Source organism: Musa acuminata, chromosome BXJ2-4, assembly GCF_036884655.1.
Source record: "Musa acuminata AAA Group cultivar baxijiao chromosome BXJ2-4, Cavendish_Baxijiao_AAA, whole genome shotgun sequence".
Classification (NCBI taxonomy): Eukaryota; Viridiplantae; Streptophyta; class Magnoliopsida; order Zingiberales; family Musaceae; genus Musa; species Musa acuminata.
Window position 1 is genome coordinate 8733203 of NC_088341.1, and position 19383 is coordinate 8752585.

Here is a 19383-nt window from a genome sequence, read left to right on the forward strand (position 1 = left end):
ACATTACAAGGATTCATTCAAACACAAGAATCAGCAATATTGTGAAAAGACCATAGTAGCAAGAATGCTTTACCACCCAAATCTCTGGTTATATATGCTATCATAAAATAAGCAATGCTGTGACACTGCTGATGCGAATCGTCCCCGACAATGTTGCTCCTGCATACTTCAAGATTGCTACAACTACATTTCAGCTGGCAGATACAACTAATCTTTTCACGAAAAGCCATACACATCATATTTGAGCTCCAATTATATGTGATCATAAGAGCAGATTGATGTTCCATGTCAGAGATCCAGAAACAATGCATTATGGTCTGATTGAAGTTTTAGGTCCCTGTAGTATACAAGCCACCATGCACATCAAGGGCACCAAGAGCACAAGATTTGGATCCATAGTCTCTCAAGTAACCAAACAACAAATAATAAGGAATACACGACACAGCAAAAAAAAGACATGTTCATATCTTACAGGGAGAAGGAAATCATGCTCTCATGCTTGAAAACAGAAAGACTGCAGAAATCTGTCATGATAGTGAAGAACTCTCACTAAAATGCATCCCAATTAGTTGTTCCCTTCTTAGGACTGTGACTTTCTGAGGACTTGAATGGTTCGGACCCAAACAAGTCACCACCATCAAAGGATGAATAGCCCCTACTGTGGTCTGTGGTGCTGCGCATAGAATCAAACCTTGCAAAGCTTTCACCCCTGCTGCTGTTGTAGTCTGTGGTGCTGCGCATAGAATCAAACCTTGCAAAGCTTTCACCCCTGCTGCTGTTGTAGTCTGCGGTGCTGCGGATGGAGTCAAACCTCACAAGGCTTTCACCCCTGCCGTAGTCAGTGGTACTACGAAATGAGTCAAACCTTGAAAGGCCCTCACGCTGAGCAAAAGCACCAGTGTCATTCGTGCCAAAGAAATCATGTTGGGAAAAGCTATCAAAAGAGTGGTCATCTGGCCCTTCGGTAAACCTCGGCGAAAATCCAGAGTTGAATAAAGGTGTACTAGGAACAGAATCAAAGAATGGGCCCTTCTCCTTTCCACCTACACTAGCTGCACTGGGAGAATCCGTCTTGATTGGAGGAAATAAACCAAAGTCATCAGACCCAAAGGAGAAGTTTTGTCTTCGCTTCTGATGATCACTCTCCTGGGGTAGGATACACGTCATCACATCATGATAAAAATATGAACATGGCATCCATAAAATTCATTAATAAGAAAATATAAAAATCAGGAAGATTTTTGAAATGTTTAACCTTTGGATTAAAGCTCCAAACAGAATCAGTATCATCAGTGCGATCAAAAGTTGGACCCCATGAAGGCTCACCAGCATGCTTGTCTTCCAAAATAAAGGATTCAGCAGCATCATGATCACTGAAGTACAAAGACGCAAGTTCAGCAGAAACTATAATAACTGCAGGTTGTGATACATAAATGACAAAGCATTTAATTATTTATAGTCATTAGTTTAAAAATGTAACTATAGCAGTCTTTAATTGACCACCCAATGACACTGCAAATCAACGCGAAGGTGAATTTACATCAGAATTAAATCATAATGCACTTTTCATTAAGCATCAACTCAGGGTAGACCATTCAGAGAATACTCACATGGTGAGACACTTAACTGTGACTCGCAATTCTCCCCCTGAAGATGCTTTGCTAAATCCAATGGTCTCAAAAATTATAAAAACCCAGAAAGGGTAGTGGATCATGCACAAGATCAAAACTAACAATAAGCAAATCAGTCACCAGCATCTGTTTGTGGTAGAGAAGAAAGCAAACTATTCCAACTGTCCACATTGTTAATTATTAAAGACACAGGCATTGAAGCGCAGTTCAACAACAAATCTCACTTTTATTTTTATGATAAGATGCCAATTAGCAAATTAGCAAGCAAAGAAAAAACTTTCACATAAGTTACATACTTTGGCCTCAGCAGAAAAAAAAGATGGACGATCTTATGAAGAAAATATATATTAAACTGTATATATTGGATATGCGTGTGCAGACGTATACACCAGATTCCATATGGACATGTAAAATAAATTATTCTAAGCAACTGCTTTAAGAAACAGCAAAGAAGAAACAGTCGGTACATCAATCAGTTGCCACACAATAAATTTCCTTCAAAAATGCCTGACAAATGTGCTTTGACCATTCAAACACACATTCCAGGAGACCATTGCCTAAATGGTCTTCCTCAAATTCCCAAGTGTCTGAATTCTGATGTCACTTTTTACGTATGCTCAAGCATTCTAATGAAGATAGCAACATAAAATTAACTAGAGTTTAGCATGGAAGATTCTTTATATTCAAGGTGATAAACAATTCAACTTTTTCATTTTGCAATGCTTGCCTATGTTATAAAACTTGCCAAGTGTCTAAGAAGATTCATTCATACCTGCTGTTTTCATTTGCATGGGGTGAGCCATCATGTCTAACAGACACATGGTGAATGTCTTTAGGACTTTCCAAAGCACTTGTTCCAGGACTGCTGGGACTTTTAGCTAAGCTATCATCACCGTCAAGATTGGTAGATCCATTTTCAGTCAAAGGCGCTGTGGCTGTAGAAGGCTTCTCAGTCTTGTTCTCATCATTTAAGCGTTTGTCAGTCTCATCCTCATCACTGGAACGTTTCTCGGTCTCATTCTCACCATTGGAATGCTTCTCAGTCTTGTTCTCACCATTAGAAGATGATGCCCGCGACACTTCCTCTGTAGAAAGTTTTTCTTTTTTAACTTCTTCAGGCTTGGACTTTTCAGTAGGCACAACCTTCTCCACTTCAATTGTGAGCTCCTTTACAGCTACAAAACCTAAAAATGAAAAATATAGCCAATTAGTGAATTTACCTACAGTTCATGCCTTGGTACAGCTTAGTCATATTGTCTTATTACCTTGAATTGAACTAAAACAGAAGTGTTAATTGATACGACACTAGGCACCATCGAAGATAATAGGACAAAATGGAGTTTGGATATATGCTAGAGCACATTGGACCATACCAGAGAAAACATGATCATGGTTTAGAAACTAGTCAGACCAGTTTGCACCACCTGGTATATACCAGTCCGACTAGGGATTGACACCCAGACGAGGCAATTTTCTGCCAGTGCAGTTTGAAACTGGCTTTAGGGAATCTTTTTGACTTGACAGCAACAGCTGTCTTTTTATTTATTACCCCTCTCCCAGTACTGCCTATTGCCTCGCCACACTCCTTTGCCCCCTCCTCCGCTTCTCCGCATTTTCCTCCATCTTTGTCTCCTCTCCTCCCCTCATCTCTCCCTCTCTTTGGTCTATGTCAGCTGGTACACCGATAATACCATGTATTGGTGTAGATTGGTACTTGCAAGACCTATACCAATCTGACTATGGGGCTTGGATTGAAACTTAAATCCCTGAACATAATTATATTGAAATTTAGCTATGATGAACAAATAGGATATTACACTATATAATGATAAGATCTACAAACTGCAAGCAATCATACAAAAAACAGAAAAAAAAAAAAAAGAGACCCACTGCCAAAAGAGTTCAAAATATAATTTAGACATATATATTTATTTACAGGTAATCAGAAGGAAGGTTTAAACCTTCAAATCAAACTGAAACATGTAACCAAACCAAAAATTGGTTACCAAACCCATCGATTCATTTTTGGTTTGAATTTCGTGCTGTATACTTTAATATGTTGGAATCAGTTACACTTCGGACCCTACAGAAATAAGACAACTGATATAATACACTATATAGATATGTCAAACCTTTGAATAGTCCAAGCCAAACACAAACCGGGCTTGAGTGATGAGTCAACTCAAGTTGGGCTTGAACCTTAATGATGGCCGAGCCTTTGACTAGTCCAGGCCGAACACAAACAAGCAACTTGTTTAATCAAACCAAATACAAGCAAGCCCCTGTTCCCTTGAGCTTGGCTCGTCTATACTCCTATGACTAATGATGAAAGAATCCAAAAAATGTATTCAAGCAATGTTATGGTTGGATTAATTCCCTAGGTGCCAGCATTGCATAGTATGGAAAATATGTTGTGCCGTGCTCTGAAGAAATGGTGCTCTTGTGCCATGACGTGACAAATATTACTCTAAATGCATATACAAAATATTAAGGAAATTATGGTTCTAAATATCTGTCAGACAGGTACATACCAACCAAAATATAAATTATAATGATCCAACTAAGCACTGATTATGGACTATACAACTTGGTAACACTTTGACATGTAACTTGGTACCATATTAGTCGTTAAAGTTATCAAAACTTACGGACAAGCATTTAAACCCACATAGTGTAGAAGATGCTATAAAAGCCCTGATATATTCAACATGTGTCAGAAGTATTTATCAAATGTAGGTCTCATTGATAACTAGCGGCCATAACAAGCATGTCAAAATGTCCACGCTCCATAAGATCAACGATTATCAGTATCAATAGCATCCTCGACTTCCATCTCCATTGTCAATCATCTATCATCTAACTCATATGGTCTTAACTACTGCCTCTAAAGATCACACCACTTGTATTGCTTTATAAAGGATCTTCCCAACATTGTCCCCATCTATCTCTAAGCCAGTGGGCACCACCTCCCTAAGGCCATTGATGGGGATGAGAGGCAGCACTTCTTTGCTGCTGAGTTCTGCTTTAGGGAGGCCATAGTATTACTTCATCAGTAGGAAATATTTGAACAAAGAAATTACAGTGACACAATCAAGGGAATCGAATTGAGATTGAATCTCTCGCCTCGCAAACAGGAATTGAATATCTCTCTACCCTTATTACCTTTATCTATAACCAAACCCCCAACACACACCTCGGTCGACTTTCCAATCAAGGGAATCCCAAGAAAGACTAAATTCTGAAACTAGTTAGTTTCTGCAAATAACAGAGCATTTTTGCACATGCCAAGAGTGCTAAAACTTTATTGTCATCTAGGAATCAGATTGGCGAGTACAATATAACCGACATATGAAGTTGTGAACATCGACTTTCAAAATGCTACAACCAGCATCCCGACATCTTAAAACAGGGATAAAAGATTTAAGGCAGGTATACAATGTCAAAACTGGATGAGCCTCTTTTAGTAGAAATTATAGACATAAGTCTCAGTTGTTTGCAACTTTTTAAGGTCCACACGAAGCAAACAAAAGGAAAACCACATAAGTTAACAGTTACCATTCTAAAATAAAATTTTAGCAGGCATACCATCCTCTTCAAATTTGTCCCAGTCTTCATCCCAGTCAGCTGCCCCTTCTTGTATGCCAGGTTGCCAACCTTGATAAAATGATAAAACAAGATATTAAACCATGAATACACCTGATTGGATATTATTAACAGTAGATGAATGAATATACATAAATGAGGCAAAAATTCCAAACATGTTATATTTATGATTTAATGAATTAATAGAGAACAAAGCATAATGTATAGTCAACAAACTAGCTATGCAGAAATAGATTCTCAAAAAAAGATGATAACAGAAATGCAAGTTTCTTCTTAACTGAAATATACCATCTATTCTCTCTCCATTTACATAGATGTGAGTGTTCATGTGTAACAAAATGGAATCAATTGACCAAAATGCTGCAACTCTAGGCATCAGCATAAAAAGAACTTTCAACTGAAATTACTTCCTCCTAAGGTATATTCTAGAATTCTGACTAAGTATTGAGTATTTCTGCTATCTATTTTTTCAGTCCTTGTTGAATCTTCAACCATTGGCCATAAGTAGTCAAACTACAAACAGCACCTGAAAACAACTGAATGACTATCACCAAACAAGTGAAGTTGCCCTAAATCCTATGTTCTATGCAAAATCAGCAAAAGGAGGGAAACCTGTTTAATAGAAACATTTTGAAAAATAAATTGTTGAGGTGGCAGTATGAACTTATCCTCGAAACAGAAACATATGTTTCCCAAAGTAATTAATTTCTTGACACCACAATATGTAAACTAACAATTAGTTTTTCATGATCCAAAAATTTAGTGCACCCATTTCATGTCATGATTATGTCCTATGTCCATGTGCATGCTTCAGAATTTGCAAGAGAATATATATGAAATTTAAAGGGATATATATACAAGTACAATATAGTTGTGTGTTTGCATCTGTGCGAATTGTGAAAGCATGCATGTACCACTTCTGATTTCTATCTGCTTCCAGTATCTTATGCTCATGCTCATAAACTTCAACAGCACACCCATTTCTCTGCTTAACCCATAAGCAAATTAAGTGATGTGCCTCATTTTAATGCAAAACTATAATCACTATCAGTGTATATTGAAATGTTCCTCATCACAAAACTAAGTCCATGTGATCTCAATTCAAATTGAATCATCACACTTTCGTACTTGGATCACATTCATCTCAATTCCAAGACCAACTCATCCAACCAATCTAAACTTAAGACAAGAAGGATTCATTTTGGCCTTTGAACTTTTTTATCTTCATCATGACATGTTGAGCCCAACAAACAAAGCTATAGTCCCACAATGTTGTAGCTGGCACCAAAGATGTTGATATAGTGGACTACAGCATGCACATATGGACCATATGATTATGAGTTACTGATGTGACACGACATGGATATGCCAACACATTAAAACTTGAAAAAACAGAATATGAAATGACATGGACACAACCACAAAAAATATTACAAATATAATAATTATTATGAATACTTATGGTGTTAGAATAGATAGTAAAGTATCATACAAAGTAATGATCAATCATCCATTAATCTATTAATCATGAAAATATTATTTTTAATAACATAGTATGTCAATAATAATTTAAGATAGAAAATCTTTATGAATTTATGAAGATAATTCTATCAATTCCATTGACCAAAGATTCTTACTAACAAAAGAACATACAAATGAAAGATCTAATCATCCACATCCATCTCTATCACTAACAAACAAATAGTCAAGCAACATATTTTTACAAGAAAAGTTATACTCTTGGAAGAAAGATATGATATAAATCTCAGAAGTATTTTAAAAGTACCATATTCTGACAATTATATGATACAGATATAACAAGCAATTTGAAGAATTAGTGTGCCACAGGAGTGGATCTTCAACAGTTTAGCACATTTGTAGTTTGGACTTCAACAACCACAGTGAACTCTGGTGGAAAAGATCAATACTAATAAGTTCATACATCAGCAAACTCTCAAATTTACCCCACATTTCTGAAGAAAGAAAACTTTAAAAGTGAACTTCTGCAGGGGGTACAACTTCTAATCCTGACTTTGCAATTTAGCAAAAGAACATGATAGTCCAGTATGTTATCTAGCACAAGGTAAATAAATGAGTGTAGCTGGCCCTAGAAAAACAAAAACAAACTTGAATGTTTTGCCTACAACATATACAAAAGGGCAGCCCGGTGCGCTAGGCTCTAGCCTACAACAGACAACAATTCTCAGCATAATAATTTTAAAATTGAAATCACATGAAGCCAAGCTTAGGGAAAGAAACTATATAGTTCAACCTATTAATTAACAAACAGTGGAGCTTTAGTTAAATCCCAGTGGACCAAATTCTTTTACATTCACAATGAACCAACATTTTGATCCGCACCAACAAGATAAAACATGAGCAAAAAATAAGTAGACATCAAAGTACCAAAAGGAAGCTCAATCAGTGAAGTTGGCTTAGAACGCAATCCATATTGTTTGCATCGTTCGTTTAGAACTTTTACAAGCTCTTCGAGATCCTTTTGTATATGAGCAGCTCGTGCCTAAAGAGCCAGCATAGAGTTAGACTAGATTTATTAATCATGAATAGTACAATGCATATCAAATTTACCTGAAGCAAACCATCAGCAGTTCCACCTTGTTCTATTTTCAGTATAGCATCATATATTTCCAGTTTTTTCTCCTGAAAATATATCAAGTGAAGCTCAAAACAAAGAAAAGGTAGCATAAAACACTGCCACAACACTTGAGAATTAAATCAGCATCATTAAATTTCTATTTTCTAAACATGAAGTTTATACCTGAATATCACGAAAAGTTGCCTCTTCAATTGTAAGTTTTGAAGCCACATCTCCAGCTTGCTTGTATTTTTCTTCATATTTTTTCATCAAAGATTCAACCTACAAGACCAATATGTGTTTGTAGGACAAGATTAGAAATAAGTACTTTCAGAAGGCAATTTTGATAAAGAAACAAGGATTTACAGTTTACACTTGATGTCAATCATGCAAATAAAGGTCTTACACCAAATGTATGATCTCTGTGATTTGGCATCAAAGGCTTTGTGGCTGTTAGACCAGAGTGGTGCTTGGATTTCCTATGGCTGTCATGTCCTTAAGTTTTTACTACATATCACAGGCTTCTGTTATACCAACAAGCCCAACGACATCATTATATCAAGCAAATAAGATCATAATTGATCAAGTTTTATGGTATTAGTACTGGTAAGTATCTTGGAATCTTTATCAGATTGGTAAGGATTGATTGGTATAATATAGTATACCTGGGAAATCAACATAAAATATGTTGTTCAATATGTTGGTACAGTTGATATAGCAATATATAGGTATAATCAATATGGGTGGCATACCAATGTATTTCAAAACCATGTAACTCAAGAAACTGAAAGCACTCACCACAGATCTGCAAATTTTGAATTTACAACACCATCTAACTTTCAACAAAAATAAAAAATAAAAAGAAAAACCAAAAAAATATTATAAGTTGTGTTTCATATTCACCGCAATATTATAAGTTAGCATGAGGAGAGACTGACGGAGATCTACACAGAATGCTTGCTAACACAAACCAAAATTCTTCAGTGTGGCTGGAACTTAAAACTAATGGAATGATGATAGATTCCCGAAGATCCATAACAATCAATGTACATGCAAAATATCTGTTGGAGGTTTTTTTTCTGTATTATTATTAGCTTTCTACAAGACAACTTCAGAATACAGATGAAAAACTAGAAAGCAAGACAACAGAATAAAAGCAAGAGAACACATGTTGACGTAATTCAAAGATATCGCTTAAGCAGCAGTAGTTCATGGAAAACATTGAAAGAATAGTACCTCCCGTTTATCGGCAGATGCCCTTTCAGTTATCTCATTGAATCTATTGTCGCATCTACTTTTGTAAAGAACCTAAAAGAAGAATATATATCATAAGGATGATGCAATACAATATGGCTACATTACGTAACTAATACAAAATGACATACAAGACACTTCTTGATATTCAAAATAGTAAGCTTCTTTTTGACATAAATTTACAGAATTTCAAGTAATTCTATTTAGCCCAGTGATCAAAACACTCAGCTAACTACTAATTTCCAAACCATTCGAACATTGTGGTTTCACTTGTTTAGCTCCCCTAACAAACTAAATTAAAAATTTTCAACTTTAGAGATGAGAATGAATGCCAAGGAACATTCCTTCCAGTAATCCATGTGTAGACATTTACAACACAAATGAATTCCCTGGTCTACACACCTTCATCATAGATAAACTGAAAAGGCATCCAACATGAGCAAGATAAATGCTTTCAAAGTAATAAAAGCCTAGACAGCATACCACCAACAAAGGCAAAAAGGTAAAAGAGATTGTTTTACCATCCATCACCTCAAAAAGCCAAAGCTGAAAATAACCAATAGAGATCCAACCAGAGATAGTAGAGAAATTCTGAGTGCATATATGGAACTTTCTGATTGACATAGTGTTTTTAAGTCTAAACATGTGTGTCATAGGGAAAAAGTCCCATAATTAGGCACTCAACAATTAATGATACAACAGAAAGAACAATGTAATAAATATTCAAACAAAATTGTCAACTATCTTGTGATCAAAGATTTTTTGCTTCATTATATGAAACCATGCCAATCACTAGCCGGTGCACTAATATGGCACACCATCAGTTTAAATTTCGCTTTTAGTGCCATAGCTCAAGGTATTATTCTAAGAAGAAATGGAAATCCAACTATTGATTGTTGAAAAGAGGTCCTCACAGCACTACCATCACTACTATTCATTTGAGTTATTTTTATTTATCAGTATGGATTTCCATTATGATCCATTCTGAAGCCCTAGGACAACAACCATTTCACAGAGAGGTGAGAAGGAATTAGACAGATCACCAGCCACTTTTCCTTGAAAAAACTTGATAAATTTAGTAAATCCTTCTTGGAGAAGAGGAACAAGCCACCAGCAAATTCATAAGACATCTTTCACCTTTTGTTCTAAGCACCACCAATGTCATGTCAGCGGCCAAATTAGCAAGATACTATGATTCCAAATCTCAATCATACTGTTTGGTACAAACCAATATTTATTGGTGATGAAGTACTGATATTGGAACCCAGCTCAAAATCAATACAATATGATTCATTATTTTTTTTTTTACATGATATTGGACAATACGTGTCGATAAACTTCGCAGCATACTGGAACCATAGCAGTCCAGTAGATTAACCAAAACCACAGTAGAACTGAGATTATAAATCTTTGCAAAAGACCACTTCATCTATCTGTAGACTGAAACAATTGTGGTTTGACTGGCCAAAGTAGGACTATTCTTGTCACGACCCAGCCTGATAGGATAACCGACTTATCAACTTTGTTTGGCCTAAACCACTGGCCAAGATGCCTAGGCTGAAGTTGATAGTAGTACACCCATCAGACCTTTATAAGTCTATCTTACTCTTACCCATTTTCGATGTGAGATTAATCGAAGTGTCACAATTCCGTTTAAAATTAGACCAAAATCTAAGGTGTACAAATTCCAGCATAATTCCTAGAAGGAACCAAATCTGGTGCAACTTAGATCTCGTCAATTGCAGCAACCTAAGTTCACTTAGAAAGACTCCCTTGGAAGTCCAGAAGACCCAAAAGAAAGGCCAAAGATAAACTTCAATCACGGAAGGACTAATATAAACTTAACTAAGCTAGAGGTTGTCCAGACCCTGACTAGGGGAAGGTCGGATCCAACTTTTATTTGGCCAATTCTTCCCCAGCATCAAAACTTACGGGGTACCCACATTAGGTGTCTAGCCAAATCAAAAAGGAGACAAACAGCAGTGATGAGTGCTTATGGGCAATTTATTTAATTATTTGATGTCATACCTAGACTAGTTGGGATAATACATAATAGCCGATAAATAAATGATATATATATATGCCACACCACTAGAGTGTGATTCTACAGGATCAATTACCCTCAATTAAGAAAAAAAAAAGATTTCTCTATCTCTCTCTGCCACTTGTAACCACCATCAACACTTCAACACAGGTCAATCATGTTGCATACTTCCATAATTCAATCTTAGTGCTAAAATCATGTTGTTTCAAACTTTTAGCATATAAAGAACTTCGAGATGGTAATAAATTAGAAATATTTGTTTCCAAATAACAATGAAAAGAAACTTACTAGTTCTTGCATCTTGGAGCGGTAAAATTCAGTTTTTTCTTTGGAATCTAATATCTCCTTCTCCAGTTCTTGGACCTTTGTGCAAAAAAAGCAAGGGTATATCAAATTCGAAAGGGAAGCATTAATATAATAATCATAGAACTAGATAATCATCAGCTAGATATTGCAAATTATCCTATGCAACTTGAAAGGAATATTACGAGATCTAACTTGTTATCGATTAATAAACATAATGGCATGTATGAATAGAAGTGTATTCATCACCAATCCAGCTTTAGATCTAAATAATGTTATACATAAAGTTTGTTGAATTCCAGATTGATCTGAAGGAGAAATAACTTCCGTACATACATTGTGCTCTCTTTGTCATCTTTCACTTTAATTTTGATCATATTCCAAGCCAACTAAAATACGATTAGAAATTTGATGCTCTTAAGCCAGTATCTTGGTTGTGGTTTTATTCACATTGTCATTTGTGGATGATACCTTAAAATGGAAGTTGGTTTATGGTGTAAAATAAATAAAAAAATATACATTTAAATAATAACAGAAGTAGAAATTATTAGTATCTCACTTGCATCCAATATTCAGTCAAAATACCTTTTTGTCTGCATCTGATGCCTCCTGGAACTTGGAGTGCAGTGTACTCTGTTCATCCTTGCTGAGTTGGTCAACCAAATGTTTTTCCAACACAGGCACTTTCGATTTCTTTACTGATTGAATAGTATCATCAGTCTGAGAAGGTATTGGTTTTGGTATTTGTGGCTTCACTGAAACAGCAGGCACTGCTGGCCGTGATAGAGCTGTCCCTTGTACTGACAAGTGATGATCACAAGCATTCATGTTCAAAGTCAACACAGATTAACAAGTATATGAACCAAGAGAAAAGAATAGCTACAACTACCAAGGTAAAAGAACACAAAGTACATCTAACATAATTTTACTCGAGAAGTACCAGGAGTTGATTGGCTAACTGGACCACCATATCCAGTTAAGGGTTGGTTTGTAGCTAGTAGCAAAGTTTGATCAGACCTGACACTCTCAGGAAGAACAGCTGGAAGAGGACATTTTTCTCGATGCCTCTCCATTAAATACAGAGCAATACAAAACTCCCTAAGAGAAAGCATGCCATCATTATCCTGATCAGATAAGTCCCACACCTGCTTTAAGACCTCTGAAAATGCAGGAAATAAATAGCTTTACTGAAAGCTAGAAACACATAAATACAAGAAAACAAAGCAAAATGTTTGTCCATGATGACACTGCACCTCAGAAACAGACAAACATAACATAAATTAAGCAAACCCATGGTGGAAACTTAAATGAACATGTTTTATTAATCATACATAAATAAGATAAAATCAAGAAACACAAAGATGCAGATAACAGAACTTGCAATTAAAATAGTATGCTAAATCCTAATGCCATGGCAGACCATGATGATTAAACAGCTAGCCAAATATCTTTTATAAAATTGGCAAATTACGAAACACATCAATCAGTGAATATACTGACTTTGCAAGCAAAGGTTCAGACAGATATTTTCAGGTTATATACCTCTAGGTAGTCTCCAACTGAGAAATAGGTTACGTGCCTCTTCACCTGTGATTTTGCCATCTCTATCATTGTCTACTTTGATAAATATTACAAGATACCTCTGGATATCAGATTGAGTAAATTTTGGCCATGAAAGCTGGGGCTGAGAGGAAGTAGAGCCAACGCTTCCAACTGGACCACTTAAACCAGTCATTGCTGGAGTACTCTGTTTCATGCCTGATTGACTTTGCTTGACTGGAGATTGAGTTTGTTGCAACTGGTTGTCACTGGAAGGAACCAAAGCCATACTTTGCCAAGTATCAACATTCTGTGGTTTGCTGGAGTTCTGAGACCCAGATATAGATGGGACAATACTAGAAGATTTAGGTGTAGTACTTGAAGAGAAACTAGAAACATTTTTTTCTTGTTTTGCCTGAGTTGCAGAAAAAGAATCGCCACCAAAAGTCGAGTCAGAAGAAAAGCCATTGCCAGCTAAAACCAAAGCTCTTGAATCTGATTGCAAAGATGGCAATATAGCATCTCCAGGTTTTGATGGAACTGAAGTCGCAGTTGAAGCAAGTATTTGAGGTTTAGACCCTGTTCCAGGAGCTGATCCAGAGTTGGATACCCCAAAGCCATCTTGGTTGACTGAGGAAACCCCAGGAAAAGAAGTTTGTGGAGTTCCCTGTCCTAATGCTCCACTATTCCTACCACTGAACCAATCAGTTGAAACATTTGATGAACTTGAACCTGGAGGATACGGACTTGCTGTGCTACTACCGCCAGGTAGAACTTGGCCAACTTCCTTGTGAAAAGGTCTGACAGCAACAGGTGTGGCTTGAGGTGGCCTCATCAAATTGTTTCCAGTGGGAAAAGCATGCTGGTTCATACCAGTGTTTTGATGTGGTGGTTGCCCTATAAAGCCAGGATTTTGATTAGTAGGCCCAAAGCCAGGATTTTGAATATTTGGCCCAAAGCCAGGATTTTGATTAGTTGGTCTAAAGCCAGGATTTTGATTAGTTGGTCCCATAGGACTCATCTGAGAGGAATGGGTATTGGGGGCTCCAAACTTCATCTGAGATGCAGGATCAGGCACCGCATTTATCTTTGGTGCAGGAATTTTAGCTGCATCAGGAGATTTTAAGGCTGCCTGTACGATTTCAGGTGTAAGTTCTATACCCCTCTGTGCAACTGTTATAAGTCTCAGTGCATTGTAGAACTCCTCACGTCCAAGGAAACCAGCTCGCTTCTGATCAGCATACATCCATACCTACGTATAACCAGAATATTACAGATGTAAATATCAAGACATAGTAACTTTTACATCTCTAATGGAACTCTCCAGACATAGGGTCACTTAGATTCGTTGTGTGACATCAAGAATCCATGTATTTATAAAAACATAAGATTGAAATGTATCCATCTAATAGTTAAAACCAGAAAAAAATTAAAATTTAAAAGTTCAGAAAAAGAATTACAGATATCACTGAATGCACATCAATAACTCAAGTTAAATTATTTTATATCAAGACTTAAGATGTCAGACTCATGTAACAAATCCAGAACAACCAGAATTGAACACAAGATGCACATTTCATGACAAATAAGTCAGGGACTTTGATTATGTGGCAGCATTAAGCACATGCCAACTAGCCATTTCACATGATCAATCTCAGATACTATAATTACATAAATAATTAAGCAAACAATATATCAGCAATCAAGGGCAATGCAATCCTACCAAACTGATAAATCATACATAATTAACAGCATCCAGGGCTAACTATTGTATGTACCATCATTGTTTAAAATCTCACCTGAACCAAAATGTGCCAGGCAGAATTTACCAATCTGAGGTTAAATTGGCATGCGGACCAAGGCATTTCACCTGGTCAGTGCCGGTATCCAAGTTACCATCCAGTAACCTGTAGAAACCAGGCTTACACCAGTTTTGACCCCTGATCAGGCTTCAACCAGGCAATAAGCCCAAGCGCAATCCCGAAATAGAAAAAGACCCACTGGGATCGCTTTTAGTAGAATAGAGATTAAAGGGCGATTTTTAGCTCTTTTTCCCTTCTCTCACATCCTCTCATTCCTTCTCTTAATCTTTCTCAGTTCTCACCAGGTCTCTCACAAATCTCGCACAATTTACCGCCCAAACTCGCTTAAATCTTATAAAAGGGGGCTTAATTTCTCAATCAATTTCAACAAAAAGAATCAATTTCGAAATCCAAACCAGATTTTCCCCCAGATTAAGTAAACTCAAACCTAATTTATCAATATAATCACTCTCCATTTCAATCAGTTATTTCATGATAAAATATTCAAATTCAGGCCCTTCCCCCTACTAGGTTTGGGGGTTGATCGACAAAGATCAAGCATTGAATCTCACATATCTAGTCCACAAGGATCAACACTAGATAGTTGCAGATCTAGGCTTCATCTGCAAAAATCAAGGCTACATCCATGCAGATCTAGACTAGGCTTGATCCTCACGATCTAGCCTTGCTCCTTGTGATCTAGCCAAGATCTCAATGGATCTAGGTCAGATCCATGAGGATGTATCCCAGATCCACAAGGTTCAAGGTTTATCAATGCTGATCTTACCAAGATCCACATGGTTTGGGGCTTGATCTATGGAACTAACCCAGATCCGCATGGATCATGTTTTGATTCGCAGGTATCTGACTTTAGTTTTGATCACTACACGAATTATAGATTTGGCTACAATTGACAACCTTTTGTATGAAAATGATTCCATAGCAACAAAGTATCGATCTGGTATGACATTGTGCTCATCACTTCGAAGCACTGTCATCAATGGCAGTGCAGCCGTTGTAACTACATTGACCATGTAGAAATAACCCATTTGAAGCAGCATTTGATCAGTGAAGCCCCCAACATAGCCCAAGGTATCATAGGAGATCAGATGGATAGAACAAAATTAGACATCTGAAAAGCACTAAGGCTCCAAGAAAAAGAATAGAATTTTATAGATGTGCACCTAAGCCTGTGCATCCAATCAATGTGAGAGTCAAGGAGATGATGTGGACATTGAGCCCGACCAATTATTACACAAAGCAAGCATAATAACCCAACATCAAATCTAATTCAATTGAGAGTATATACGGAATTAATCTAATACAGCAAAACAAGAAAATATAGCAAAAGATAACCAAAGATGAAATGTCAGATGAAAAGACAAGGAGGTCAAAAACAATGTATTGGCGTGTAGGGTAGAAAATTTAGCACTCGTAAAAAATTCCACTAAGGATAACCGAGGTCATTAAACCTAAAAACAATGTTTCTTTCGTCAAAAATCAAGCACATGTAACTCATAAACTTCAGTAAAACTGTATCTAGATAAAAGGCTGGCATTAGTATAGTAAAAGATAATCATCAAAGCAAATATAGTATAAATTCAATGGAATGCTTCATTAAAAACAAAGAGAACATGGAGGAAGAAAATCACAGCTTGGAAAGATTAAGTTAGAAGACAGATGCACTCATTAGAGTGATCAAAAACAACCAAGGGCACAAGCCCATAAAAACATTATTTCTTTTCATAAAGCATGAAGCATGTCTTATCCATAAACTTCAAGACAGTATCTAAATTTAAGACAAACAACAGCCGACTCATACAAACCAATGACGAAAGAAAAATTATACAAATATAGTCAATTAAATCTCATCTACATTGATTTCCTTTTTTTTTGTATCATTGAAGTCCTAGTTTGGTTTGCCTACACCCTAAGACAACATATAACAAACCTAGATGCATCCTAATAGTCCTAATAGTTCCTTGCAGAACCAAAAATAATAATAATAAACATAACTTCCAACTAAAATACACTAATCTAATCAGATCACTGTTTCTAACATGTATAACTAAAGATCTATATGGAAATCCAAATAAATAAGATAGAAAAAAGACACTTCCAGCCAACTAATTTAATACAACACAAAACACAAGCTGGTAGAGATTTTAGTCGGCCCGAGCAAGCCATTTAATTTAGAGTGCTGAAGATATAATATGTCCGGTACCTAATACGACCCTCCTATGGCTGCGAAACTCATCTAGGGTCAAAAGATGGGAAATATTGCACAAAGGCTACTTATGATAAACAAACTGAAGCAATAAAATCACCAGTCCCCAGGCAAAGCCGATGTGTTGCAAGAGTGCATTTTCACTTCACTGTCGTGTACCTCATGAAATGTAAAAAAAAACCTCATATCTTTGGCCCAAGTTGATTCAATCAACGATCTATATGAATGAGACAGATCTCAGATCAAATGTTGCCAAACTAAAAGAACAATAACAACAGATCTAACCTTACCAAAACAATTTCTTGTTACATATCAGCAGACTAATTTAATCAATGACAACTTCCGACCGCTACCAGCTCTACCAGTAGGGCTCGGCAAAGAAAACTACAAAGAAAACACACGAAGCAGAGATCGATCCGATTCATAGACAATACACGCCGGTACCTGAGCCAGAACCTGTCTCGGCAAATTGGCTCCCTGAAAGAAAGCCACCGCCTCGTGACCACTGATCCGCCCATCCCGATCCAAATCCGCTCTCATGAAGTACGCATCGAACACCCGCATGTCCGCCACTTGATTCGGCCGCGCCGCCATCTCCCAGACCAAGATAATGGGAATTTTTCTCTCAGATCGAACCACCAGATCAAGCCCCAACCGACGCCACGGCTCCCTATCCGCGGAGCCAACGATGAGACGAGAGGGGTAGGAGCGTCCGCAAGATCGAAGCGGAGCGATTCGAAGGAAAGATCTATGTTCCGGGTGTTCTAAGATCGAGGCGACCGAAATGATAAAGCATCGAGGCGTTGGTTGAAACCTTTCACCCCACCGAGAGAAAGAGAGAGAGAGAGAGAGAGAGAGAAAGCGAAGGGGAGAAAACAAGATGGGGGGATCAACTTCATTTGTGGTGGTGATCAAGATGATGGACGGTTCGATGATCGATTCGTGCGCGGAACAATCTGGAAGATGAGACCACGGGTTGGACGGTGGATGATGGAGTTGGTGCAACATCACGTCAGCGCCAGAGTGGCACCCAATCAACCAAGCCTAATCGACCCAAATAGCACCCTCATCGTCTCAAGTGGCGACGAGCGTTGACGGTTACATGAAATATGTCCTTCGAAGACTACTACTTCAAGAAAAGCCTATTAAGGATGATTAACCAAAGACGAGCAATGTGACCTCCGTTAAATTATATCTTCTTTGACTATTTAAAGATGTAATCGTAATTTGATACACAACTATAGCTAATCAAAAACCTTTTTTTTAGGCTTTCTTACATGATATTTTTATTTGAGATTTTTATTTTTGCTAATGTTCAAAATAATCCTCGCTATCATTCATTTTACCTTATAATTCCATTTTCTCACTGGACTATGTCGCTTCCACTCATCGTAATAATCATTGTCTGATAGTGAGGTATTGTCCCATTACCTTCGTTGTAATTTTTTTTCTTAATTTCACACTAGTTGAATCGATTAATAATAATGAGCATTTAGGATATTAGATGAAAATAAGACACAAAATAAAAAAAGATAAAAACTAGGGGCATAAAAAATCTCAAAAACATTTTTCATGTTTAATAAATAGATAAAACAATGTAAATTATTATAAGAGTAATTACAATTCAGAAAATCAACAACAATTTGATTCTAATGTTTCTTGAATGATTCGATGATAATTTAATTGACGTAATAACAGTGAAACGCGAACATCAGAAGAATTTGAGTTCAAACAAATAGGTACGGTGAACAGTCAATTATTAATTTTATTCGTCATGAACAACAAAATTAGAGTCTTATCTGATATTACTTTCTTTTGTTCGGACAGGTGAAAGTTTGAAAAGCTACACAAAAGTTCATATTTGGCAATCTGATTTCTATTTGATTTTAGAAAGAAAATATTTTTTTATATGTCATAGCTTTATTCGATTTTAACTTATTTATATTAATATTATTTGCATTTATATACATCATGCTAAAAAAAATTATGCTCTAATAAGCCATTTATGTAGCGACGATATCACGATGATGGTTGTAATATGCAAGATAACATGATGCCAATATGATGTTAAAATCATGCTATAAATAGGTTATATGCGACAAAAATGGTATATAATAAAACATATTTATGTATTTCTAAATTATAGAACATAGACTATGTTTAGAATTATGTTTATATTTTTAACGTGTAATTGGAAAAAAGAGTTTAAGTGAATATATAGTCGTGGAATACTTTGAATATTTAGTAAGTGATAGATAAAAATTATATTTCAAAAATTCATTAAATATTTTATGATAATTTTACCCTTCTCATATTGTTAATATTTATTCAAAAATAAATACTTTTAAAATTAATAAGTAAACAATTAAAATAAATAAATAAAT

General features: G+C 36.3%; 1 protein-coding gene across 1 annotated transcript; it reads right to left on the bottom strand.

The window, feature by feature from the left end:
- Positions 1–295: 295 nt before the first annotated feature.
- On the bottom strand, positions 296–17856 carry LOC135609878 (uncharacterized). Its single transcript, XM_065103643.1, has 13 exons — positions 17444–17856; positions 12974–14222; positions 12372–12590; positions 12017–12231; positions 11417–11491; positions 9067–9138; positions 8014–8112; positions 7824–7895; positions 7641–7755; positions 5217–5285; positions 2404–2815; positions 1256–1373; positions 296–1146 (listed from the first exon to the last, which is right to left on the bottom strand). The coding sequence occupies exons 1-13, from the start codon at positions 17591–17593 to the stop codon at positions 550–552; spliced, it is 3462 nt and encodes a 1153-aa protein (XP_064959715.1). The 5' UTR covers positions 17594–17856; the 3' UTR covers positions 296–549.
- Between the last annotated feature and the right edge of the window lie 1527 nt (positions 17857–19383).